At 43.4% G+C, this 27,778-nt stretch overlaps 1 protein-coding gene across 2 annotated transcripts in view; it reads left to right on the top strand.

The window, feature by feature from the left end:
- Window positions 1-24,502, top strand: part of SETD1B (SET domain containing 1B, histone lysine methyltransferase) — a 68,893-nt gene extending 44,391 nt beyond the window's left edge. Inside the window, exons 10-19 of one of the 2 annotated variants that reach the window (XR_004002950.1) lie at window positions 2,684-2,901; window positions 3,401-3,536; window positions 4,163-4,594; window positions 6,647-8,203; window positions 13,580-13,746; window positions 15,323-15,454; window positions 16,581-16,700; window positions 18,768-18,905; window positions 19,670-20,072; window positions 21,517-24,502. Coding sequence is in view for 1 of the 2 variants with exons in the window: in XM_030582574.1 (XP_030438434.1) it covers window positions 2,684-2,901; window positions 3,401-3,536; window positions 4,163-4,594; window positions 6,647-8,203; window positions 13,580-13,746; window positions 15,323-15,454; window positions 16,581-16,700; window positions 18,768-18,905; window positions 19,670-19,843 (3,074 nt within the window). In the remaining variant the exon portion in view is untranslated. Of the gene's footprint in view, window positions 1-2,683; window positions 2,902-3,400; window positions 3,537-4,162; window positions 4,595-6,646; window positions 8,204-13,579; window positions 13,747-15,322; window positions 15,455-16,580; window positions 16,701-18,767; window positions 18,906-19,669 lie in introns of both variants that reach the window. The other variant, XM_030582574.1, reaches the window with a different exon arrangement.
- The last annotated feature ends 3,276 nt before the right edge of the window (window positions 24,503-27,778 follow it).

The raw sequence follows: 27,778 nt of genomic DNA, 5'->3' as shown, positions 1-27,778 counted from the left end.
GCCCATGTAAACTTGGTCCTTGATCCTAACAGCTGCTCATGCAGCCAAAGTAAAGAAGAGGGTTTATAAACCAAGCTTATTTAAGTAGTTCTAAACATTTAAGAACCAGAATGTACTTTAGAGGTGCCTGTGAGGACAGATGCTTAGTTTCAGTAAACAAAGAATTCCATCATGCAGTCTAAAGTTTAAAACAAACACCCAGTTCTTGATGTGTTCACACCAGTTAGCGTGTGATGGTGGGGGAGGGGCACAGGAAGGACTCCCTCAAAATATTAATCCTTGGGTTCTTCCTTCCCTATCTGATTTGTGCTCCAATACATCTGTTAGTCTTTAAGGTGCCACAGGACTCATTGTTGCTTTTTACAGATGCAGACTAACACGGCTACCCTTCTGTTACTTAACACAAAGTATGTGTGCTGCCCCATACACCAGGTACATAAGTGGCCAGTGCTCTAGTGTAACGCTGGACCTTCAAGCACCATTGAGATTGCAGCCATCGGCAGCTAAAGGGCTAAACATTTTAAGGCTCTCCAAGCCCCAGTAAGCTTGTATTTAACCCTAACATAATGAAAAGGGCTTTATCACCTTTACTCCTCCCTTGATAGTAGACCTTATTTTTACCCCTTTACCTCTGCTGGGTCTTATTCTGAAGCACACAGCAAACTTTAATCCCTTTCTGAGCTTAGCAGCAGGAGCAAACCAGGTCAGAACTAGACAGAATAAACCCCCTAGCTCTAGCGCAAGGACCTTCCTATTGAACGGGAGTTTTGGCAAGACCCTGCTGCACAGAGTGGAGCCTCCCAGCAATCCTACAAACACAGGCCCTGCTTTTTCTAGACATCGTTTTCTGTTCTCGCTGAATAACGGGGGCTTTGTGCTTGGTTTTAGGGTGCTCTTCCAGTTGCACTCCTGCAAATGCTTGCAATAAAAATACAAGGAACCCAGAGGAGGTTGCTGCTACCGATGATAGCAGCTTTCAACCCTCCTTTTACGGACCCTTCTGGCTTCCCCTGTACAGAACCCCAACCCCTGTGTGTGGCAATGTATTGTTCATCAGCTGCACCCGCATTTAACCCTATCATTGCTTCCATTTTCCAAATTTCAGACCAAAGAAAGGTTAGAAGGCTGGTTGTCAGTCTGCAGCCTACAAAGGGTTAACATTATATGCACATTATATGCACAGTGCACAAAGGGCCCATGGATCCTCATGGATTCAATACAGCAGCAGTTGTATTCAATGAGGAATCCAGTCGATAAGTGGGGTAAGGTTGACAAAGTAATGTGGAAGAAAAGTCTGGTTGAGTGTGGGCCATTAAGCAGGCTGATGTTTATTGAAGCCAAATTTTGAGTTTTGGTGGCTTTGGGCCCCTTCGATCATGGTACCCTTGTGAAAGAAAAAATCCCAGCTCCTATATTTAACATACAGCTGGTCAGGGTGTCTGGGGAGGGGGAAATGTCAAAATTCTGGGCTTCCTTCAGGGTTTCATTTGATGGATGGTGGTATTCCTATTCCGCTCCTCTCTCGTTGCTGTCCTTGCCACCACCCTCTTTCCCCTGATACACCTTCACCACAGGAAGTGATCTTGGCTTCAGTTACCACCTTCATGCTGACGACTCTCAGATCTGCTTTTCTTCCCCAACCTGCTTCACTCTCTCCAACTGGCTGACGTCTCCTCGTGGGTGTCTTGCCACTACACGTAAAATTAACAGGGCCAAAACTATGCTCTTCCGCCCTCTTTCCTTTTTCTCTCCCCTTCCTCTGACATGGTTGACGGCACCAGCACCCTCCCAGTTACTCAACAAGTCGCTGATGTGAATGCTGCCACTGACTCTGGCCTCTGAAATCCCAAACTCCTAGGTCTTATCCAGATCTTGCTGCTGCTTCCATCACATGTCAGAATCCTGCCTTTGTTCTGTATTCGCATTCCTAAAACACTTGTTCCAGCTCTTGCAATCTCCTGTCTTCCCTACTGCAGCTGCCTCCTCTCTGGTCTTTGTGCTCCACCTTGTCCTCTCTAAGTCCCTTCAGATATCCACCTGTTCATCACTCTGACCATGTCCCTCATCTCTTTGATTCCCTCTGCGGCTCCTTCTTCTCCACCGCCCTTTTCTTCCCTTACCTTTAGGGCTCTTTACAACACAGTCCCCTTTCCGCTTACTGCTCCTGTCTCTTATTTGTATCACTTCACCCAATCTGCTGTGCCAGGTTTGTCAGCTGTGACCACCCTTTTCTCCACAAGCGTCTTCTCTCTCTTCCGCGCTGCCACCTACGCATGGAACGTCTGCCCCAAACCCGTTCATAAAGCCACTCCCCTGTCCTCCAACAAATCACTCCTCAAGACACACTTCTGACAGAAAGCCTGTGATAAATTGCCAACTAATAATGGCTATGTGGATGGTCACTAGGTATGACTGAGATCCTCAATATTTCTTGTTCACCTTCCCCATTTTCTCCTCTTATTTCTTACAGCCCCTTGTTGTGCCTTGCCTTAAATCAGACTGTAAATTCTTTGGGGTAGGGACTATCTCTTGCATAGTAGAGTAGGGTTTTGATCCTGACTGGAACCTTTGACCACTGCTATAAAACTGTTGTTAATAACGTTCTGAGTTTACTCATGATAGTTGAATCCTTGAGATCATGATGTTTTGATTACAATTCTCATCTCTTCTTCCCCCCCATCAGAATCAGAAAGGGACAGAGACATGTCTGATGTTACTTCAGACCTGTCTAAGAAGGATGCAGAAGCAGTAGGCCTCCGAAGGAGACCAGCAAGACCATTGGAGCTAGACAGTGAGGGGGAGGAAGGAGATGAGACTTCAGGTAAAGAAGAAGAATCCTGTTCTGAAAAGGAAGACGAGCAGGAGGAAGAGGGAGGATTGGTGAAAGCAGCACCTGCCAAGGTATTTCTCTCCTGCCCCTCCCCCGTGCATCACATTATAACCCCAAGTCTCCAGCTCTAAATTGCTGCACTACACTTATGAATTAGTGTAGTTAGAGTAGCTTAGATACAATTATATGGGCTACTTTTCCTGAGATTCCTCTTCCCATCCCCATTGTATAATATTACAAACTTAAATGTTTTACAGAGGTGGGCAAACACCTCTGTCTTTTAATTTGCCTTTTATTTTACAGAGGTGGGCAAACATGTGTAAATGTTTTTCAGAGGTGGGCAAACACCTCTGTCTTTTAATTTGCCTTTTATTTGATTTTATTGGGACACGTCTTTTGAGAGTCTGCACTGATACTCATTGAATTGTGCGTCCAGAATTGTTGTCTGTGTAGGTTTGTTTACTGTTGCTGTGGTATTTGAGATTTTGGTGTATTTATTAAAGCCAATACAGAAAATGAACATATTTTTCTAAAGGTGTCATTAAAATATTAAAATATTTACTGCCAAAGGAGGAAGACGAGGAGGAGGGGGAGGAAGATGAGGAAGAGGAGGAGGAAGATGCTGACGAAGAGGAGGAAGAGGATGAAGATGAAGAAACGGGAGTAGAAACAAGCGAAAAGGAAGATGAGCAGGACTCTGAAGAAGGTATGCAGTCTTACTAGAAACAAAGTAAACTTTAGCTTCTGGTCAGGTCCACACTTTTGTTCCAGTAGAATTGCTCACCTCTAGGCTAATTCTTAAGCTTGTATTCCCACTTAAGTATCTATAATAGGATTGCTATCCTTGAACTGATTCTAAGTTTGTGCGTATTGGAGTTTACAGCACTGGGTTATAACAATAACATCCCACCAAATCAAAAATTGAGAATAAAATTTGATTTTAAAATATACTGTAAATCCCCCATTTTCCTCTCCAGCTCGCAAATTGCCACTTTTAACAGTGCAGAGAATAGTTTCCCCACGTGCTCTCATCCATATTCACTACCAGGGTACAAGCAGACACCAATGTTTCCCATGCTATCTAGAAGCTCTTCTCTGGGAGCACAGAGCTTCAGAGGAAGACAGTTTTGTTTTATTTCATTCAAGGAAAAAATATTTTCCCACACTGATTTTTCTTCTAAAAGTGAGCTATATTTTTGTCTAAGGAAACCCTTGAAAATCAAGAGAAATCCCCCAAAAACCCTGTCAAGGGGATTAATTTCTGTAGTTTCACATGATTGTTTAATGAGGTCATAATAGGACAGTAATAATAATAACATCTTATCCTTGCAGAAGATGTAGTGAGTCCCACATCTTCCAAAGCTGAAGCTGAATCATCTGATGAAAGTGAGGACTCCTCAGAATTTGAGTCAAGTTCTGACTCGGATGAGGAGGAGGAGGAGGAGGAAGAAGAGGTGACGGCTGAAGACCAAGATAGAGAAGCCATGGCTGCTGAAATAGAGCTTGAGTCTGCTAGTCATGAACTAGCAGATGAAGAAAAAGAGACCATCCTGGAGCTGTTTCCAGTGGATGACTATATGGAAGCAACAAGCCTGGCACTAGAGGCACCAACTATGACAGTAAAAGAGGAAGAGATGGAAGAAACCAAGCAACGGGAAGATGAAAGTGGTGAAGTGCCAGAGGAATCTACTGCTGCTGAAGGTTTGGTGGTCACGGAGAGAGACCAGGAAGTAAACCTAGTGCCGTCTCCTATATGTGTAGCAGGTACAGTGTGTTAATGTATTTTGTCATCTGTTGCTGTAGTATCAAAGTACAGTATTCTCACAGCATATTTTCGGTGCCCCTCTTGTCCTTTCCTCCTCCTTATCTCCCCAATAATTGATTGATCCTGGAGATGTCCTCACTGGGGAAGGAGGTCTGGATTGAGCTTTTGATCATCTGGTAAAGGTGTTCTGCAGCTGGAGTTCTGCTGCTGAAAATGCTCTGTGCATTGCACCCAAGAGTCTTATTCTAGCCAGGTTAGTGGCAGTGTCCTTCTGGAGCATAACTGTCTTAAGGCATGTCTACACAGTAATAAAAAACCCGTGGCACTGAATCTCAGAGCCTAAATCAGTGGGCTTGGGCAGGAGGACTGTAAATTTGCCATGTGGACGTTCAGATTCAGGCTGGAGCCTGGTCTCTGAGACCCTACGAAGGGGGCTGGGAGTGGGGTTGTATGTCAGAGCCCAGGCTCCAGCATGAGCCTGAACATCTAAACTGCTATTGTTAGTCCCACAGCATGAGCCCGAGGCCGCTGACCCAGGCTCTAAGACGCAGTGCTGTGAGTGTTTTATCACAGTATAGAATGAATAAGTGGCCTATGAGGTACCATAGAATTAGTCTATGAAGTGCTTTGTAGATGAGCACTAGGACTCTAAATTTAACGACAGCCATGAAATGGCTTCTTTAGTGCTTTGGTTCTAAAGGGGCTGTGTGGCTGGGGAATGGAAAGAGACACTTAATAGGGCTTGAGGGGGGTGGAATTGCAGACCTACATTAGGGGTTTTTCACTTAGCTCCCGTGTAAATTAACATTTGTCCCAGCATTGCCAGGAGAAGGAAATTGGTCTTCTGGTGTCTTCCTTAAATTCACAGAGTTGTTTGTTATGTGTGAAGACAATCTCCAGGAGATTTTTTTTTAATTGTTATTAAAATAGGAGCGAGGTGGGTAAAGCTTGACAATCTACAGGCTGTGCAAAATACCACCATGCGGGGGACTGGATTCTGCTCCCTGCTCAGCCATTCTCTCCTGGGCTGCCGTGCGACCTAGAAGCTCTGTGCTGGCCATAGGCTCACCACTTGGGGACAAAGAAGGAACTACTTTTTGGAACAATCTCTTGTCCTTAGAGGACACAGGGAGAGTCTATGATACATTCTGGACACAGCCACAGGGAAGGTTGCGCTAATGTAGGGAATCTTCATTAGAGGTGGCATATTAGAATGCAGGAGAAATCTATAGCATTGGTGCTTCCTATCAAGACATCCCAATGCAGTTGCTTAAGAGTGAAATGAGTCCGAGCTCCCTGCAAAGGTCAGTAATTCCGGTTTCACATTAGCTCCTTAGCATAGACCTGAGAGAACCCTCTGACTGGCCAGACATTTCCACACGCCTTCCTTTTTCCTCTTGAAAAGGTTATTTCAAACTGCCTCATAGATGGAGTGTTAGTTCCTTTTGGCCCTAGGCCCTACGGAGGTATATAAAATATAAGCAAATGAGAGTGTTACAGCTAGAGCAGCATATAAATTGCCTCAGTGATACCAACCGAGTGTATCCACATTTCATTACAGGGGTCTCCCATTTCTTCCATGTTACGTTCAAGAGCATTACACTTCCCCTTTGCTCCGTTGCCATTCTTGCTGGCTCTCCAGTTAATTTACTACCTCCTGGAAAAAAACAAAACTAAGGACATCTTAAGGCTCTTACAGCCTACTTACTAACAGCCTTTCCCCAATAATTCACTCATGTTTTTTATGGAAGTAAGAAGCCAGCCAAGTTTTTTGTAAGCCAAGTGTTTTGTAAGCTGCAAACCTTGGTTCTAGCCTCTAGAGAAGCTAGTCCCCAAATTAAAAGTATGTTTTCTGATGGTCCATTCGGGATAACTGTGGTCACTTCTGGGTCCTAATTACTCTCCTCTCTACACTTCCAAAATGGGAAAAGTGGCAGTTTTTAAAGCCTCCCAGTGGATATGAGCTGGTTTTGTAATTGCAGCATCTTTAACATGCCCACGCTGGGAAATTACTAAGAACTGAATGGAGCTCATTTTGTTTTTCTCTCCAGTGGAAGAGTCTGAACTGGATATCGAGTTGGAGCCTAAGATATTAGAGGGTCCAAAGCCTGACTCTCAAGATGAAGAAGAGAATCACTGTCTCTCAGCACCAGTGGGGGTATTTGAAGAACCTCTACCCAGTAAGAGCCGCTTCTTCAGTAAGTCTGATGATAGTGACTTCGAAGCCCGAGTTACAGGAAAGCTTCTACTCACAGCAGAGGAGGAGGAGGAGAGACTGCCTTGGACTCCTGGACGGGACATAGTGGTCCATTCGGATTCTGATACTCCCATACTTCCAGCTCATAAGATGCCACCCTCTACACTTCCCCTTCCAACAACACCTAGTAAAGAGGAACCGTTACTCCCTCCAGAAAATTTCCCTGAACAGTTAACTGTGACCAAAACAGCTCTGGAAGAGGAGCTTCCTAGGACTCCAGGGCGGGATATTATGGCCAAGTCTTCACATGGCTTTGCAAAGTCACAGAGTACGGACACTATTCCAGCCACCCCTGGAAGTGATGCTCCCCTTACGGGAAGCAGCTTGACTTTAAGTTCCCCTCAAGTCCCAGGCAGCCCTTTTTCATATCCATCCCAGTCTCCTGGGATTAATAGTGGCATTCCTCGGACTCCTGGGAGGGATTTTAATTTCACGCCTACTTTCCCAGAGCCTGGTGCAAACCTTCCTTGCCTTTTGTCTGGCAAGAAACCATCAGAAGATGAGCCAGAGGAGAAATGTTTTAAAGAACCTCATAGTGCTTCCCGAACGGTCAGCATGAACAGTGTTCCCTCCCCAATTCCCTTTGCTAGCCCTCCAGAAACTGATTTCCACACAGACATAGATTTGCCACCTGACGAGCCAGTATCTGTAGCAGCCCTGCCATGTGTGCCAGTGGATGGAAAGACATCCATAGAGGAGAGCAAGGTAGCCGTGAAATCCATTTTGCTCTCCCCAGAAGCGCCTACTGTGTCTCTTCCTCTCCCTCCTACTCCTTCCTCTCTGCCCACCAAAAGGAAACCAGGCCGGCCGAAACGATCACCTCCTTCGGTCCTCTCATTGGAGGCCTACCCCAGCAAAACTTCAGAACATCCTCCTGTCCCAGTTGCTTTGACTGAAAGTGCTGCAAGCAAAGAGTTGTTGGGTGGGCATCCTGATGCTTTTTATGGATTGAAAGATCCTGAAGCAGTCACCCTAGACTTCAGGAATGACAGCTTCCATGAGAAGGTAATCCCGGAGGCCATAGCAGAGAAACTTCCATTTAAGGAACTAGAGAATCAGTGGAATGAGGACTTCAAAGAAGAGGAGATTCACGTGAAACCTAAAAGACAATGGCGGAGGCAGAAAAAGGCACCTGAGGACATCCCAGTGATTCCTTCCCCTGAATATTCTCCCCATCGGCCCCACTTTAGGCCCCGCTCTGAGTTCGAGGAGATGACCATTTTGTATGATATCTGGAATGGAGGAATAGATGAGGAAGATATCAAGTTCATGTGTATCACGTATGATCGCTTGTTACAGCAAGATAATGGTATGGACTGGCTCAACGATACCCTTTGGGTATACCATCCTTATATCCTTTCACACCGAGATTCTGGATTGAACCTAAAGCATAATGTTTGCCTTGGAAGAGGCAGTGTATTGGTTATTGTTTTAATCATAATTTTCCCCTCATAGGACTACGTATGGATACAGTCAGTAGGGTAAAATATCCCATCTCTTCTGATTCCATGTAAAACATGGTTTCCTCTTCATTTAAAAATGTTCATGTGACTCAGAGTAACAAAAGGTAGGAAGTTCAAGGTTCAGGCTGACACTGCATTTTTCATTCTTCATTATTTTTTTCCATTCCAAAGGACATGACTTAAGGGCAGCGTGTTGGCTTAAACTTTTAATTTTCTGCCTTTTTATGGCTTGCATAATAGCCTTAAAATGCATTTTTTTTAATTGATAGAAAATATCCAAGAAGGAGACAAAATTAACTGCACCCCACACCCCTTTTAGTTTTTGGGATGAAGTCTTTACAAAATCCACTTTATTGAATACCATTTGTCTTCCTTATTTGAAAACTCATTTGCAAAAAATAAATATTATAAGATTTAAGTAATTGACATCTAAATTAATAGTACATTACTTGCTAGGGAAGACTGGGATAAGAAGAGGAGAACTGGACAGCTGAGGGTAGGAATGATGGTCCTGGAAAGGAAGGTTTTGTGAGTGCGTGTATGATGTATTTGGTAATTCGCATAATGGCGACATTTGAGATAAATTCCTTCCGTTAACAAATGTTATTCTACCACAGGGGTGGGCAAACTCTTTGGCTCAAGGGCCACATCTGGGTATGAAAATTGTATGGTGGGCCATGAATGCTCACGAAATTGGGGGTTGGAGTGCGGGAGGGGGTGAGGGCTCTGGAGTAGGACCAGAAATGAGGAGTTCAGGGTGAAGGAGGGGGCTCTAGGCTGGGCCAGAGGGTTGGGGTGCTGGGGGGTGTGTGTGTGAGGGCTCTGGGGTGGAACTGGGGATGAGGGATTGGGGATGCAGGAGGATGCTCTGGGCTGGGATCAAGGGGTTTGGAGGGTGGGAGGGGGATCAGGGTTGGGGCAGCGGGTTGAGGTTCAGGAGGGGGTCAGGGGTGCAGGCTCCAGGTAGCACTTACCTCAAGCATCTCCCAGAAACAGCGGCATGTCCCCCCCTCTGACTCATATGTGGAGGCACAGCCAGGTGGGTCTGCGCACTGCCTTGTGCGCAGGCGCCACCCTTGCAGCTCCCATTGGTCGCGGTTCCTGGCCAATGGGAGCTTCAGGGGTGGCACTTGGGGCAGGGGCGGCGCATGGAGCCCCTTGGCTGCCTCTACACGTAGGAGCCAGAGGGGGGACATGCAGCTGCTTCTGGGAGCTGCGCAGAGTGGGGCAAGCCCTAGACCCCACTCCCCGGCGGGAGCTTGAGGGCTGGATTAAAACGTCTGGAGGGCCAGATGCAGCCCCAGGCCATAGTTTGCCCATTCCTGTTCTAACACACTCCCTTGAGGCCACTGTCTAATACAGTTTAAAAACTTGATTGTAACTTCCCATCAGTGTATCCAATCCTATTTCATTATAAGGTGACTTTATAAAAGTAACTCTACAGGACTTGGATTTCTTATAACAAGGTATCAAATACAGGGTTGAAGGGCACTTTCAAGGCCATTTGTTTTTGCTAATTCCAGACCTTCTGCTTCAATCCTGTAGTATTAGAAGGAGGTCATATAAGGGCAGGGTGCATTCCTGGATCGAGCTAAAGGGTTGTGAGTTTCATGCACATGTTTATGAACATATGCTTCCAATCAGACAACAGAATTCTACTTTTACACAGATTCCTTCTTCCAGAAGTGCACATAATCATGTGTATAACTGCTACAATCTAAATACAGTTGTATGTTAATGCTGCTTTTGAAGTACATTATAAATGTGTACCCGTCGGGAGGATGCTTCATTTGGCTGATGGTGATTTTATTACAAGAAAACTCCATTATCAAGGTTTATGAAGGCCGTTATGTCTTGACAGGATACTGACAAGTTACATTGTTTTGGGGCAAAAAAACTTACCTATGTTAGTAATCCAAGCTGTAGATAGTAAATGAAAATTTGTTAATTTAATCTTTTGTTTATTTTTGCATTCTCAGCTTAGACAATTAAACTGTGCTAGTTAGCTACACTTTAGGACCAGTCAGTTTCATTTTTCACTTTTTTTTTTAACTAACCCAGTTTGCAAATATAGAAGATAATTTTTGTTAATTTTTAGACATAAAATAGTGATGTGTACAGTAACCTGTTTTCAGTGGTTATTTCAAATGCTTACTAATCATAGGACTGGAAGAGACCTCGAGAGGTCATCTAGTCCAGTCCCCTGCACTCATGACAGGACTAAGTATTATCTAGACCATCCCTGACAGGTGTTTGTCTAATCTGCTCTTAAAAATCTCCAATGATGGAGATTCCACAACCTCCCTAGGCAATTTATTCCAGTGCTTAACCACCCTGACAATTTGGAAGTTTTTCCTGATATCCAACCTAAACCTCCCTTGTTGCAATTTAAGCCTATTGCTTCTTGTCCTATCCTCAGAGGTTAAGAACAATTTTTCTCCCTCCTCCTTGTAACAACTTTTTATGTAATTGAACACTGTTATCATGTCCCCCCTCAGTCTTCTCTTTTCCAGACTAAACAAGCCCAATTTTTTCAATCTTCTTCAGTCTAGTTCATGTTTTCTAGAGCTTTCATCATTTTTGTTGCTCTTCTCTGGACTTTCTCCAATTTGTCCACATCCCTGAAATGTGGCATCCAGAACTGGACACACTACTCCAGTTGAGGCCTAATCAGCGCAGAGTAGAGCAGAAGAATTGCTGCTTGTGTCTTGCTTACCACACTCCTGCTACTACATCCCAGAATGATGTCCGCTGCTTTTTTTTTTTTTTTTTTTTTTTTTTGCAACAGCGTAACCCTGTTGACGCTCATTTAGCTTGTGGTCTGCTATGACTCGCAGATTCCTTTCTGCAGTACTTCTTCCTAGGCAGTCATTTCGCGTTTTGTATGTATGCAACTGATTGTTCCTTCCTAAGTCAAGTATTTTGCATTTGTCCTTATTGAATTTCATTCTATTTACTTTAGCCCATTTTTCCAGTTTGTGCAGATCATTTTTAATTATAAGCCTATTCTCAAAGCACTTGCAACCTCTCCCAGCTTGGTATCATCTGCAAACTTTATAAATGTACCCTCTACATCATTATCTAAATCATTGATGAAGATATTGAACATAACCGGTCCCAGACCTGATCCTTGCTGGACCCCACTTGTTATGCCTTTCCAGGATGTCTGTGAACCACTGATAATTACTCTCTGGGAACGGTTTTCCAACCAGTTAGGTACCCACCTTATTGTAGCTCCATCTAGGTTGCATTTCCCTAGTTTGTTTATGAGAAGGTCATGAGAGACAGAATCAAAAGCTTTACTATACTCAAGATATATCATGTCTACCGCTTCCCACCTCCGCAAGGCTTGTTACCCTGTCAAAGAAAGCTATCAGGTTGGTTTGACATGATTTGTTCTTGACAAATCCATACTGACTGTTATTTATCATCTTATTATTTTCTAGATGTTTGCAAATTGATTACTTAATTATTTGCTTCATTATCTTTCCAGGTACAAAAGTTAAGCTGACTGGTCTGTAATTCCCCAAGTTGTCCTTATTTCCCTTTTTATCGATTACACTATATTTGCCTTTTTCCAGTCTTCTGGAATCTCTTCCGTCTTCCATGACTTTTCAAAGATAATCACTAATGGTTTAGTCAGCTCCTTGAGCATTCTGGGAGGCATTTCATCAGGCCCTGGTGACTTGAAGACATCTAACTTATCAAAGTAATTTTTAACTTGTTCTTTCCCTATTTTATTATAGTGACAATAAATCCTTGTAGGCAAGGTTTACTGAACTGAAGAGCTTGTTTTAGGGCCATCTGGTGAAAATGAAAGTTGGTGTCGTAACTGTTTTAATAGTCTTGCAATATAATGTGATATAATAATACTCTGTCTTCCTGTATTGCCTTGACCTGGAACCTCAAAGCACTTAACAAACATTCATGAATCCTTGTCATACCCTTGTATGGGGAGAAAAATCATTATCATTGGAATTGCACAGTTGTGGAAACTGAAGCACAGAGAAGTGAATTTTGTCACCCAGAGTCAGCTGGGATTGGTGGCAGAGCAGAGAATATAATCTTTTGTTCCCGTCCGCAGCTCCAACCACTGCACAGTGCTGTTTTCTATATAGGTCCATATTAGGGAGAGGAAGGGTGTGGGTGAACATTTAATATTATAACCAAACGAGTCCTAAATTTTGCTTGGCCAATTAGGAGTGCAGAATGGGGTTTGGAATATCTGCTTGACCTGGTTCTGCTCCTGTGAAAGTCCGGGGAGCTGTGCTATTAAGGCTAATCAGGAGCTAGCTTTGAGAGAGGGAGTGTCTCCTTGCCTTCTCTAGCACTATATCAAGTGATGATTCTTTGCTGCCGTGATATGTTCGTGGTGTCTTGACCAAAGTCTGAGATGTTGTGAGGAAGTTCTAGGAACAATACATGTGGGTGGGAAATGTCATAAAAACAGAGCAAACTGCTTAGCCAGGTGCTCAGCTGGCTCCTCTCTCTCTGTCCATGGTCATGTACTTTGCAGAAGTCCTCTTCCAAACAGCCTTTTCTTGACAGATGGGCCCATTCCTCTCTTCCATTTCATTAGATTTCTTCATTATTCTGTGTTTTAATGTATTTTGCTGTCCCAGAGCATTATAGTGACAAATAAAGAAATGTCCGTTTCTCGTGTAGGGATGTGGGGTTGCCCTAAAAACTATTTAGTTTTCTGAGCTCATGGAAGGTACCAGATTGTTGGCCCTGGAGGCTGAAGTTCTTTCAGTAGCTATTGATCACGTATAGCATGGAAAATAGCAGTGCTAACTTGTCCCACTACCACTCTGCCCCATCCTTTACCTTAAGGGACCCAACTCTTGGGGTGAGCAATTAGTTTGGTCTTTGTTGCCCATACAATCCCTGGCCTCTTTGTGGAGACTATCAACTAGTGCCAATAGTGATGATGTCCTTTGTCTACAGAGAAGTAGACTGAGATGCCCAAACTCACTTGACATGGTCACCACAGAACCATTAGATGGAAACCACTTTCATTTGACGAATCCTAAAACCTGTAAAAGCAAACGTGCAAACCTTTCCAGTGTCCAGTTGCCTGACAGTTAGATTTCCACTTCTCTAGCAGCTTGTTCTGGCAAATGGTCTTAATTTCCTTCTTTCTTTCTTCTTTTTTTTAAATAGCATTGAAATTGCCTACATGGCTGTAAGAACCAAATACCAAGCAGAGTGTTTTGTTGTCTGATTTCCATGTGTAGCTGGGTTTCTCCTTAACTTAGTTCCACCTACTAGCTTTTCTACCCCGAAGAAGAAGAAGCGGGATGATGGCATGCGGGAACATGTTACCGGTTGTGCACGAAGTGAAGGCTATTACAAAATTGATAAGAAGGACAAACTTAAATACCTCAACAATAGTCGTGCATTTGCAGAGGAGCCACCAGCTGATACACAAGTAAGGAGACTCTCATTGCTGACTGCTTCCTTGTATTAACTGGATTTGTCTTGAAATGTGTTAGTAACTCTCCTTTCTGAGATGGAATTAAGCCAGTGCCCCAGTATGGCTTTCCCTGTTGGAAGTATTGCCTTTCAGATGAGAAATAAAACAGAGATTCTATTGATTCAAGGTCATCAAAGGTCTCAGGCTATTTTCTGTAAGAGTGGGGGTGTCTTCCCCCTGTGTCCTGGCCAAATTCCAATATGAGGAAACGCATTCTGCTACGTAAATGTCCCTGCTGGTAGAGCTATATATGGTGTCCTTCATCTCCTCCCCTAAACTGTTCTGCATTGTCACTGGTGTTTTCTCAGTGACTGCTGCATTGCACCCTATTGCAGGGGTATTTCCACGGTGGCAGAAGTGAAGCGATCCTTATGTATATGTATAGTTTATCATTCTGGAAGTCCTTTGGGAATTGAGGAATCTGGTTTTCAATATAGATCTAAAATACTTTATTGGGGCTGCATGTACCAAAGTATCATGATGCAGGGCAAGGAGGTGTTATAGAGTGATTAGAGGAATGGAAAGATTTGTATATGAAGAGATACTGAAGACTCATAGACTCTAAGGTCAGAAAGAGACCATCACAATTATCTAACTTGACCTCCTGCACATTGCAGGGCACAGAACCTTCCCCACCCTCTCCTGTAATAGACCCATTACTTCAGAAACTGTGACTGTTTCGTTAGAGAGGGGAGGTGATAAAGGTAATCAAATTGATCAGTGACAGAGAGTAGGCAAATCAAGTGCTCCTATTTACCTTTTCTCATAATGAAAGAACAAGGGGACATTCTGTGAAATTGAAAGTTATTGAGTCTAAAACTGATCAAATGAAATATTCTTTTACACAAAGCATAACTAACTTACTGAAGTAATTTCCAGAAGGTGTCAGTAAGGCCAAGAGTTTAGTGTAGTATTCAAGATGGGATTAGACTTTATATGAATAATGAGAAACTCCACAATTGTATTAGGTAGGATTAAAAAAAATCTCGTTAGAAGGGATACAAGACCTCCTGCTGCAAGGGAACAGCCAACCACTGACTGACTAGGATTAGGAAGAAACTTACCTCTAAAAGCAAATTAGTCAGTATGTGTCCATTATGAGGGTTTTGCACCTTCTTCTAAAGCATCTGGTAGTTGCCACTGTCAGAAACCAAATACTGGGCTACATAGACCACTGGCAACTGACCAGTTGATCAAGTCTTACTATTTCTGTGTTCTGTGGCAGAGTTGGAAGTAGAACCCAGGAGTCCAGACGCTCTGAAACCTGCTTTACTTAGTAGACCATGCTGCAAATATACTGTCGGGAGGGGTTTTTCACTAGCCAGGGCAGACTGTGTTAACTAATCCAATAGTTTCTACTCTGTTTTCTACTCTGATTCTGTGATGAGATATGTACTGCATGTGTGAGGATGTGCATCAAAGTCCTCACTGGCTCGACTTTCATCTCTCACTTGTCTCTGGGAAATGTACAGATGGGTTTCCCCAGATCTTTTAAAATTGCAACTCCTAAACTGTTCTTCCTTGTTTGCAGGGAATGAGCATTCCTGCCCAACCTCATGCTTCCACCCGTGCTGGCTCTGAGAGGAGGTCAGAGCAACGCCGGCTTCTCTCATCCTTCACTGGTAGCTGTGACAGCGACCTACTCAAATTTAACCAACTGAAGGTAGGTCACGCATCCAGATTTTTATTCTGTGAATTGGAGAGCACAGGTCGGGTGCTGGTTAGGAATAAGCTAAGGCCAGGCCCGTTAAAAGCCACAGATCGATGACAAAACATGTGGTTTATAAATCTAGCTGTGATGCCATATATTTTCTTATGACATTAAACTGTGTATTACGCCTTAGCAGTATGTCTGGTAGCAAGAGCTACTTAGTACAATATGTCCAACTGCATGAACAAGGGGGTTGATAATGGGACAAAGAGACTCATCTGTAAATGGTGGGTTCCAATCTAGTTCAGGTCAGTAGTAACCAGAAGCAGTTACCATCTGATGGCTGTGTAGCCTGTGTGAAATTAGATGGTGATCTCAGTCCAGTTCCTAGTGGACAGGTATTCACATCACAAAAACCTCCTCCACATTTGGGCACCCTTGTTTGTCGTCTCAGTGAGGGTTTGGAAGGGATTTCCAGACTGAACTGTCTTCTCGCCCCTTAGTAGCACTGTCTCTTCAGAACAGCAGGTAGTTTGAGGTACTTTGGCCTGGGGTATTACTGACTTTTGGGAGCACTAAATGCACTTCAAATTCCAAACAATACAATTGCTAGATCTCTTTGATCTAATGTTCGAACACCTACATGGAATGGAAAGGAGCAAATCAAAGGGAAATCCATGGGGCAGAGATCAGTGTATATAACCTGGGGGGTTTAACACATGATAGGCAGTGACAGTAAAACAGGAACCAGGCAATCAATGACCAAATGGAGCTGAGCCCCAGACCAAAAGTGTGTGCTTACTACAGCCCATTAGACACTAGTGCAAAGGAGATATAGCCCAAAAGGGCCTGTTCTACCAACTTGCACAAGAACACGCAGTGAATCGGGGCGGGGCTGGGAGTAGAACCCAAGAATCAAGACGTCTTCCCTTCTCTAACCACTAGACTATGCTCCTTTTCACAGCTAATGTGGAGGTAATTAATAGTCTGATTTAACTATAGAGTCAGGTGCCACATGCTGAAATGTCCCACTTGTGGCATAGAACACACTGCAGATGCTCTTTCGTATGTGTTGTGTACTGTGCGGATTGCTGTTTCCTTTTTTGCTCATGATGGTTTGGGGTTGTTTTGTACGCAGTTCCGGAAGAAAAAGCTAAAATTCTGCAAGAGTCACATTCATGACTGGGGCCTTTTTGCTATGGAGCCCATTGCAGCTGACGAGATGGTGATTGAATATGTGGGTCAGAACATCAGACAGGTGAGCTGTATTTCCCCATGGGTGACCACAGGGCCTTTGCCATGACTCAGTCAGAGTGGAAGACCTCTACTTCATGAAGTGTGGAAGGCCACATGTATCTGTCCTCAGTAGCATCGCTCTTCATACCTACCTGGTTTTATTCATCTTCTCCATCCCGCTTGTAAATTCACAAACACTAAAGATTCCTTGAGGCTTTCAATACCACATAATGCATACATCTTGAGTGTTTCTTCTGGGGTTTTTGTGCATGGGTCAGTTCTCTTGCTCTGTTTCCTCCTGCCTGTTCTCTGGAAACCATTTCAGAGAGTAACATATGTAAGGCAAAATCATTGTGGAGAATCCTATTGATGATGTTATGTCACATCTGTTTGGAAATGAGAGTAAGATAGAAGACTCCAATTTATGATTTTTGATAAGACAAGTTTAAAATACTTTTGTTCCCATGATGAACTGGATGGTCTCTTTAGTGCTGAGTGGCAAACCCTCCGTGTGCTTTAAAAAAAAAAAAAAAAAAAGTTGTTTAGAATCCCCAATAAATGTAGTCTGAAGCAGAATTTCTTGAAACAGGATTAAATCCAGACTTATTCTCAGAATTTTTGTCTTTTTTTTATTTTTAATAGAGTGCCATAAATTTACACAGCCTTTTAGCTACCCATTGACTGCTCTGGACAAACATACAATCTCTAAGTCAAATGAGACACAGACATGAAGAAGCTGTGCTATAGATAAGGCTGAGAGTAACCTACTTTTTGAAAGATGATTATTGTAAGGGCTCTAAAATCCAAATTTGGGGTCATTTGAGCAATTGGGTTCCTGAGATACAGCTCCTCCCACCCCATAAACATCAGCTGTTTACAAAAAAATCACACGATTCTCTTGACATTTTGTTGCCCACATCTGGGACTCAAACTAATGCTCTGATCTTCCCCCAGATGATACAGTCCCATGGGATTGTTCTCAGCTTGTGCAGTGGGGAAGCACTGCTGAATAAATTATTGAGAGTAAAGTTTGGAACTCCAGGTCAGCATAAGCTAAGCTGGTGTGTCTAAACCAGAGAAATTGCACGTGTGGCAAGACTTGAGTTCTGTTGAAGCCATAGGGTGTGCACAGGGGCGGTTCTATGTATTTTGCTGCCCCAAGTGCAGGTAACACGGATTCGGCGGCATGCCTGCGGGAGGTCCGCCAGTCCTGCGCCTTCCGCATACTTGCCCCCCGAAGCTGCGGGACCGGCAGACCTCCCCCAGGCATGCCACCAAAGGCAGTCTGACTGCCGCCCTCACAGCGACCGGCAGGCCGCCCCCCACGGCTTGCTGCCCCAGGCACACGCTTGGTGCGCTGGTGCCTGGAGCTGCTCCTGGGGGTGCAGGCAGCTCAGGGTTACACGTTATACTCATTGAGCCTCAGCTGCACCGATGCACTGTGAGTTCAAGCCCTACCCTTGGCAGATTTCAGAGCTGTGCATTGTTCACAGAAGCTGTTCTCTGCCTGTATCGTGCAGGGGCTCTTTTTGGAAATTTTGCCTTGACCAAATTTCTGGTTTAAGAGCGTAATTTTAAAGTTCTCTAAAATCCACATGCAGAGTCCGATTTTACTTTAGAAGTATTGTCAAGGCAGAAATTGAGCGGGATGTGATGAAAGGAATACAAGCGACTGGGACGTGGGTTCTTAGATACACGTTCCTTCTCACATGAGCTGGTCATAGCATTTTTGGAGTCTTACAATCTTTTTCAGTGTAGAGCAAGGGGCCTTGCCGAGTGTTGTCCTCCATATAGGTTTCAGTGGTGTGTGGATTTAAAATGTAAAGCAGGCTTTTCCAAAGTCCAGGGGAATTAGGTGCTGAATCCCATTTGAAATTCAGTGCCTGATCTTTGAAAATCCCATCCTAAATGCCTGTCCTTTGAATTCTAAGCCTATCTTCTCTTGAATAATTTGGGGTCGTAAATATCTTTTAAAATCCTGAATGGGAGTTTTGGTTTGAGCCTTTTAAATTGACTGCATATAAATCCGTTGTACTTTACTGCCTGTCTCTATGGCACACGCTGACTCGACAATTGGTTTGCCCGGTAGGTCATTGCAGACATGCGAGAGAAACGATACGAAGATGAAGGCATTGGGAGCAGTTACATGTTCAGGGTCGACCATGACACCATCATTGATGCAACAAAATGTGGAAACTTTGCCAGGTTTATTAATCATAGCTGCAATGTAAGTATCACTTTGCTTATGCTTCCGAGAGTTGGCTTGTACTTACAGATAAACCAGCCAGACACTCAGTTTTACTCAGAGATGATGATGTTTAATAGGAGTTGTAATCAACATATTGATAAGCTGATGTGGCTCAAGAACTGGTATGAGGGGACTGGAAGATGTAAGTTACACCAATTTAGAGTCAGCTCTGAATTTGGCCCCAGAAACCCGACTGTATCTAAGGGTCCTGGAGAGACACTATTGCACGGGGTTTGGAGAAAGTGTATTTAAAACAAAACAGCACTGCTACGGAAACAGCCTCCAAATGGTGTTCACGTAGGAACAGGGTTGTCTGTCTCTTCCAGGCAGGGACTCTGCCTTCACCTGTGTTCTGTACAGTACTGGGCAGACTGTGTGCACTCAATAAGTAATAATAATTTGGGTGTCTGAGTCATTACTGCCGCCCACCTGAGATTCCAAAGCCTGTAGGAGCCGTTCATGCTGACTGTACAAACTGTCATTATTTGTACCTTGGAAGAAGTATAGTGAAGGCTGAACTTTGTTTTCTGTCTTAATTCCCCCAATAAATCTTCTCATTGCTATGAGGAATTGAGTATGGCAGGAGAAGGTGAAAGCCCCACACCCCAGCCCCAGGAAAAGTACCTGTGCCCCTCTGTAAAAATAATTGCAACAACTCAGCTGATTTAAATAACTGCAAAAGAAGCCTGCAAATCTAAAACTTTCAGAAAATTAACTCCTTTCCCGATTTGTCACCCCTGCAGCCAAATTGTTATGCTAAAGTCATCACCGTGGAGTCTCAGAAGAAGATTGTCATCTACTCCAAGCAGCACATCAACGTGAATGAGGAAATTACTTACGACTACAAGTTTCCGATCGAGGATGTAAAGATCCCATGTCTGTGCGGCTCTGAGAACTGCAGGGGGACCCTGAACTAATCCCGAGGCTTCTCGTCAGACTTGCACCTTCGGCCATGTCAGAACTGCAGTAACCAAGTGTGGTTGCACTTTGCCAAAAAAAAGAAAAAAGAAAAAAAGAGAGAGAAGAGAACCAAGCAAGTTTCGCACTTCTGTCAGGATCACAAGTGAAAGCAAAAAGCGCACATGCATAACTAGGACTTTTCACGTTTCAGGTGCTCTTCCTCGTCAGATCCAACACACACAAAAGGTGATTACCACTTCGTGGCATAGTATATCCAAACACTAGCTTCTCTCTGTTCAGTCTCTATATTACTGCTCATCGTACGATAATGGTACCTTTGTTGTTGTTGTTGTAAACCTTTGTCTTTCCATAAATGCTGCTACCTTTTTCTCATCAGTTTGTTGTTTGAAAAAGACATTCAACGTTTAAATGTGAAGCAGAGACTGAAAATGCCATAAAGGGTTGTTGGGAGCTTGGTTGGCTGAAATTGCACAGACTTTTCAGAGTAAGCTGTAAATAAATGTATGGTTGATGTTACAGAGCAAGCCAGAGGCTTGGGTGTGAGAGTGTGAGAGTGTGCGCGTGCTCACGTGTGTGTAGGCACGTGTGAGTATGCTTGGGTGTGTCTACAGTGAGACTATAAATAAACTGTCCTGCCTTTTCCTTAGAGATGGGCCTGATCAATTCCTCTGACCCAAACATCCTGGAAAGCAGGGGAATATTCAGCTCTGTAATGGACCTGAACGTAATGCCTTAGGCTCACCTCTAATTTTCACATGCCATGCTGGTATTTTGGGGGGATCAATAGTTCTATTACCATACAGAAAAAATATTTAATACCACAATCTGCATAATTAATAAGTTTAATCAGTTACTTCGTCCTTACTCGCAAAAGGTGGCTTGATAAATGGCCTGTTCTGTATCTTCATTTCGGGTGGATCTATTTCTCTTTCATTCAAAATACTGAAGCTGAAATTAAATGATCAGTACAGTCATTGTTTATGCTGTAGAAATCTTACTGTCTTTTAAGCATACACTACTAGAACGGTTCATAGAAGATGGCACTGAGATTTCTTTCCCTGTAAGAAACCAGCGGCTGGGTTTCTTTTGTTGTTTATTTCCAACTTCGCCTCCTGACACGCAGCCTCTTTTCCCTCCCTTCCATGACTTTTCATTCAGACTGTTTGCTCTGTGCTTGTATAGGTGAGATTCTTGTTCAACTACTAAAGGGCTATGTTCTGCCACTCTCTCACACTGAGCAGTACCTGAAATTAGTCCCATTCATTTCAATAGGACTAATTATGGAGTAGGGCACTGCTCAAAGTGCGTGAGGGTATCGGAGTCTGTCCCAAACTGTGTACAGTATGAAAATTGGTTTTTTAAGACGTTTAACTTCCAAATAAAAACATTATTTTCCTTTTAGAAAATATTTGATCACTGTAAGCGTAGGTTGTAATGAAATCCTCGGTTTTATACTAGGGGTTCCATTTCAAATGAGCCAGAATCCAGTGCAAGTATTTATTTTGATCTGAAATATTTATTTGGTAAGCAGATCAGTCTTTCAAACCGTATTCAATTCCTCCTGCTTACAAGTGGAACTTAGTTGTACTAAGCCATTTAAAAAAAAAAATAGTTTGTAGAGGGGAAATTGGTACTGTTATCCCAGTAACTAAAAATCTTTTCCCTTTAGAGTAACTTGGACAACGGAGTTCATGGTCTCTTCCGTCTAGTGACGATTACTGCCTGATCATGCTTCAATGATCAGAAGTTGGAATCTTGGAAATGAGTTTTTTAGGAGTTATTTATACTGCATATGTATTTGCCAGGACTGTATTACAGTATGTAGCATGTAATATGGGGTCGACTTCTATATTTCATTTCATTTTCAAGCAAAAGGCCTAGCGGAGCTGGAATATATGACTGATACAAGCTGCCTTAATATTATCTGCGTTTCTAGCTGAGGATAGTTACATTGTCCCTGAGATTGGACATGCAATAGTCTCTCCTTTTTATTTTGTTTTTGTGATTTTTTTTTCCCCCCCAGTAAATGCTTTCCAAAAGTCTCCTCAGCAGTGGGTATTTGTGACCCAAAGACGTAAATTTATTAGAAGCACAAGTGGTTTCTGTCTTTGAGAGCTGGTTATAACTACAGATTTGTTGGGGGCATTTTGGAATTAAGCCAACTGCCCCTTTATTTGTTTTAATGTGATTCTCCCTTTCATACTGTATCTCCAGTTGGCATGTCTAAGGCTTTGGGGACTGCACTAAAGCTTTGTGTTTCAGAACTAAAGTTCTGAATATCAAACCCATATTCATTTCTCTGCCTTCTTCCTTTCCATCCCTTCAAGCTACTGTATCAACATTGGATTCTTACAAATACATTGTCCAGTTTGCATGTACAATATGATTCCTATGACACTGATGACCCCAGTGGATTGTGAGGGATGATAGGGTGGCCACATGCAATTGCCTTTGTCTTTATTAAGGAGAAGCAGCCTATAGAGACTCTGGCCAAGATTTAAAAAATGAAACTAATACTAGTTTCCAAGGGTGAAATTTTCAAAAGGGCTGAAATACCATTACCTTCTACATCACTCTGGCACTTCTGAAAATGTTATCCCTAAATCCCTATTTAGACTTTTAAATAACTACCCTGACTTCCGAAAGTGTTCAGCACCCAACTGCTTCCATGGGGGCAGCTGAGTGCTCAGCACTTTTGAAAAACCAGGTTACGTATTTTCAGAGTCTAAATATGAGCTTAGAAGCCTGACTTCATGCTTCCTTTTTTGTTTGTTTGTTTGTCTCCCTTCAGAATCTTGGCTTGCAGGGCCCAGTATGCAAAGCTTCCATCTTGAATTGAGCAGCCTCTGAGTGGGCCAGGATGGAGTATTTGATGGTGGGACTTGTAGTCTCCAAAGGATGTCTCAGCTGACATTAAATGGGTGGCAGCAATAGCCTCCATTTTATGCGTACTAGTTTTGGTTGCCTCATTCCTGGCAAGTCACTCATGTGGTCTTGGTTGGGCAATGTCTGGGCACTCTATAGATACAAATATGCATTTGGGCTGCCGTACCAGTTACGCATTTTATGACTCTTCCCTAGTTACGAAGGCTGGTAGCCTACAAAATCTGAGATTGTAGAGCAAAATGGAGAGAACGTAGTGTGGAAGGTATAGACATCAGCCCACGGCTGGCACAGCCTCATGCCCTGCTAAACTGGGTGTTACCATAGCCATTAAAAGCTCATTGCAATGTGGGTAGTTCAAGGAGGGGAGAAAAACTAAAATTAAAGCTTGCTAGGCATTCTTCTTTGGGGGGGGTATTTAGAGAAGTATTTTTCTGTATTTAATTGAAGACCACATTCTTAATTCTGCTTGGGCTTACATTAACAACAAACAAATAGACTGAATGTGTTCCCTGTTAAATTTTCTCCCCTGAAACTGAATCACTTTAATGTGTCTGCTACGTGAAACAATCCCAGAAAATAACACAAAAGTTGTGGAAATGTAGTTGCAAGCCTTATTATTGTCCCCAAGCGTGAATGCGCTGGCTTTAGTTATGTTTGTAAATGCCTTCGAAATCAGCATATATAGCAGGTGCCCTCTCTGCTTGAAAAACCTGCATGTCCTGCTTGCCGTGTTCATTTATCTGTCAGTTTCAAACCAATATTTTCCAATTCCAGAACTATGTTGGGTCCCATAAGTAATCTGTAACTATCAAGGGGTGGGAAGGGGCTCCTCTTGCAGATATTTATATTGTACAGAACAGCTGATTTCTACAAGAACATCATTTTTAAACTCTGACAATGCAGACAGTAGATTCAGCTCTGGTTTTTGTGACCTTTTTCAGGGATCATTTCAGTGCATTTCTATATAAAATAAAAATTTAAGGAAAAAAGGATTTTGAAGTTTAAAAAAAAGCATCTTCTGTACATAGGCAAACTTAAGAATCTTCTCTTCAGACACTGTTTCTTGTAGAAACATGTTGAATTTTTTTGCTGATTTCTTTGTACTTCAAGAGCATGTAAATAATTTATTAAAAGTGACTATTGTAATTTGGAGTTCTTTTTAAAAAGAAGATTCCAGCTCTAACTCATGTCAGGAAGACGGGGGAGGGAGAAAGAATGCGTATAGAAAAGGAGCTGGTGGCTTTTACAGCTTGTGTCAAGCTTTGTATAATGTAAATTCTGTATAAATTTTTTTTTGTTTTTTTGGTCAAACAAGTAGATGAAATTAGAAGCATTAAGAAACTGAAGAGAAAAGAATGCCAAGTGGAGGCTTTTTTTTTTTTTTGCCAGTCTGAAATCTAATGTGCAAAATCTATTTATTTCAAGCAAGGAAATATGTACAGTCTATTAATAGACGACCTAAAATGTATTTAAGCAAATCTGCATCTGGATTTTTTCAATTTAATGTTTTGTTTTTATAAATTTCCTCTTTAATTGCAATTGTAATATTTGTACAAGTGAAAAGAAACACATTGTAAAGGACACTCTACTCCAATCGGCAGTTTTAAAAACAAAACCCAAAAAGCTGCCCTCATTCCTTGCTGTTTCATGGGTTCTGTAAACAGGTTGTTTTAATTCACAGTGTGAAGATTAAGGGCCTCCTTTAAAAGGAGGCAGGTAAAATGGTTTGCAATATATGAAAATTCTGCTTTTTTTTTTTAAGTTCTTTTTTAAAAAATCTCTGCTTTGAAGATTTAGGATTTCTGCTTTCTCTTTTGTTAAGCAAATTTATAAATTTAGGGATGTTTTGTGCATATAGATTCTGTCCTCAGTATGTATCTTGTTTTGAAGAAAGTGTTTTGTTGTGGATGTGTCATGCTGTATATATTTGTTCATATTTTTGTGAATTGAATACTATGTACCATTGTATTATAGTAACTTTTATAAAGCAAACCATAAATATACTGACTTTTCTTACAGAAAAAACTGTATTGTGCTTATTACTCTATTACAGTGGCATCTAGAGGCCTCTGAGATTGGGGACCCCATAGTGCTAGGCCCCGTATGGCCACACAATAAGAGACTGTCCCTACCCTGAAAAGCTACATTTTATTAACATACCCATGTGAATCTTACTGCAGGATCAGGGCCTACAAACACAGAGCCCGATTCTCTCGCCCTTTGTCACACGTGTAAACCCGTGACCATTTGCATGGATAAGGATCACTTACTTGAATAAGATTTGTGGGATTAGGCTCATACTTTGCACAGCTATAGCTCTTATCCCAGGATCCCAAAACACACTAATTTAAACATCCATTGAGAGAGTTTAAGGAACCATGATGATCATCTAGCCTGCATGTCTCTCAACATCCCTTAGATAGAGATACTGTTGCAGGCTGTTTGTATTATCTGTCTGTGACTCTTTATGCTGTAAGGTTGGCAGGGAGCTAAGAACTTTTAGTTTGGGTATTTTTTTTAATTGTGCTATATCTGTAATGAACTTGGTCTACGTTTTACAGTAGAGGGAAACACAAAGTGAAGAGTCTTGCCCAAGGTCACTGCCATGGGTGCATGTACCCCATGTTAGCCCAGCAACCGAAGGGTTAATACAAGCCCTGCCAGCCACTGCTGATTGGCAGTCTAGCAACAGCTGGGAGGATAAAAGGGCTGGGAAGCAGATGGGCGGGGCAGCTAAGAGAGCAGTGAGAAGGGAACTCCAGTCAGCAGACTGCTAGAGAGCCCCTAGGGACAACACCCAGCAAGGGGCCAACAAACCCAGAGACTGAAGAGCCTGCCAAGGTAGGAAGGAGCTCAGGGTTCTGTCCTGGTCAGCAACCCTGACTCTCCTTATCTAGCTTGAGGGCCGGAGCTGGAACCCAGTGGAGTGGAGTGGGCAAGCCTGGGATCCCCTACCAGCCCCCTGGGGGGCTCTAGATTCCTGGACACCAGGAGTAGACTGACAGCTCCGCTGAGCTGAGAGAGCCAGAGCCATGCACCCCCTGCCTCCGTTTGGCCACGGGGCACTGCCTCAGTCACACATCAAGATAGTGGTAGACCTGAAGATAAAACCCTGGAGTCTTTACTCTCAACCCCTTGTTTGGCCATTAAAGTGCTACTGCCTCTATTCATTATTTGCAGTCTTGTGGCAGTGCCCAAAATGTGCTAGGGTCCTGTCTGTAGGAAGAGGCTGTCCCTGCCTCAGAGAGCTTACAGTTGAAACAGATGAAGAAACAAGCCCAGCGTGGCAGAGAAGGATGCTGTGAACTAGTGTTGGCAGTGGCAAATTTCATCACTAGGGTGAGATGCCGTTTCTATTCAAACCTCCCTCCCCACAGTCTTCAGTTGATGAGAATGGCCTGGATTTTCAAAAGCTCCCGAGGGAGAAACTGGCAGTTTAAGTGGCTAAAAGGGTTTTCTAAGGTTCCTGGGGCTGCACAAGACCTTTTCAGAAGCAGCCTGGTGCTTGGGCGCAAGGGCTGGATTGGACACATTGATAAACCACCCAAAGGCATGGTTCTAGGGTGGGGTTAACTTGATGGGCTTGTGGATTATCAAAGTTGTCCGAAGTTGTCGCTCCTCCCACAGTAATGTGCTTCTGAGATAGTTGTAGGGAGGCACAACGTGACATCCATCTGCCCATCACCTGTATTCCCCTCGGTTTCCCTCCTGATCTCCATGTTCTACTAAACATGCTCCACTCTCCATAACTGCCAAGTTGTGTGCAGCTCCCTGGGTGACATTTCTCGATCACTAAGTGCTCCTCATTGCAAGCAACTGGGGTGGGGAGGAAGGTACAAATCTCCCCACACCAGTGGCAGAGGGAGGCAGGACTTTCATCTCCACACAACCACCTCTCCCTTTCCCACTCTGGATCCAATGCTTGCCCTGTTCCAACTGCTTTGGGTCCCCTCAGAATTTTGCCTCAGTGGGGAAGGGCTGGCCTAGCCTGTCCCAGCCCTCCCCAAGGTACATTTGAAGGGAAAGGAGTGGGCTTTTTCCATTCCTCCCCCACCCCTTCTTGTAGAAAAATGTGTTGTCCCAGCCTGCTGGCCCTCCTCTCCAACCCCTTTCCCCCTCTCCCCCACCAGCACACATGCACTCCTGAGAGGGGAAGGGCTGCCCTCTGACTCAGGGAGGGTGGGGGGAGACACTTCTCTTCAAGGTAAAGGGGGGGCACAGTAAAATGTTGGGGTGAGGGCAGTGGCAGATGCAGGAGAGAGCCACAGGAAACTGGATGGGAGAAAGAGATGCAAAAAAAGGGGAGGACCTCTCCCCGTGGCTGGGAAGAGAAGCAGTTCCCCAGGCAATCAATTCATAGAATCCTAGAATATCAGGGTTGGAAGGCACCTCAGGAGGTCATCTAGTCCAACCCCCTGCTCAAAGCAGGACCAACCCCAACGAAATCATCCCAGCCAGCACTTTGTCAAGCCTGACCTTAAAAACATCTAAGGATGGAGATTCCACCACCTCCCTAGGTAACTCATTCCAATGCTTCACTGCCCTCCTAGTGAAAAAGTTTTTCCTAATATCCAACCTAAACCTCCCCCACTGCAACTTGAGACCATTACTCCTTCTTCTGTCATCTGGTACCACTGAGAACAGTTTAGATACATCCTCTTTGGAACCCACTTTCAGGTAGTTGAAAGCAGCTATCAAATCCTCCCTCATTCTTCTCTTCTGCAGACTAAATAATCTCAGTTCTCTCAGCCTCTCCTCATAAATCATGTACTCCAGCCCCCTTATAATTTTTGTTGCCCTTCTCTGGACTCTTACAAATTTTTCCACATCCTCCTCGTAGTGTAGGTCCCAAAACCAGACACACTACTCCAGATGAGGACTCAACAATGCTGAATAGCAGGGAATGATCACATCCCTCGATCTGCAGGCAATGCTCCTACTTATACAGCCCAAAATGCTGTTACTCTTCATGGAACAAGAGCACACTGTTGACTCATATTCAGCTTCTTGTCCACTGTAACTCCTACGTCCTTTTCTGCAGAACT

Source organism: Gopherus evgoodei, chromosome 13 (assembly GCF_007399415.2).
Source record: "Gopherus evgoodei ecotype Sinaloan lineage chromosome 13, rGopEvg1_v1.p, whole genome shotgun sequence".
Classification (NCBI taxonomy): domain Eukaryota; kingdom Metazoa; phylum Chordata; order Testudines; family Testudinidae; genus Gopherus; species Gopherus evgoodei.
This window is presented reverse-complemented; position numbering and strand designations above follow the sequence as displayed.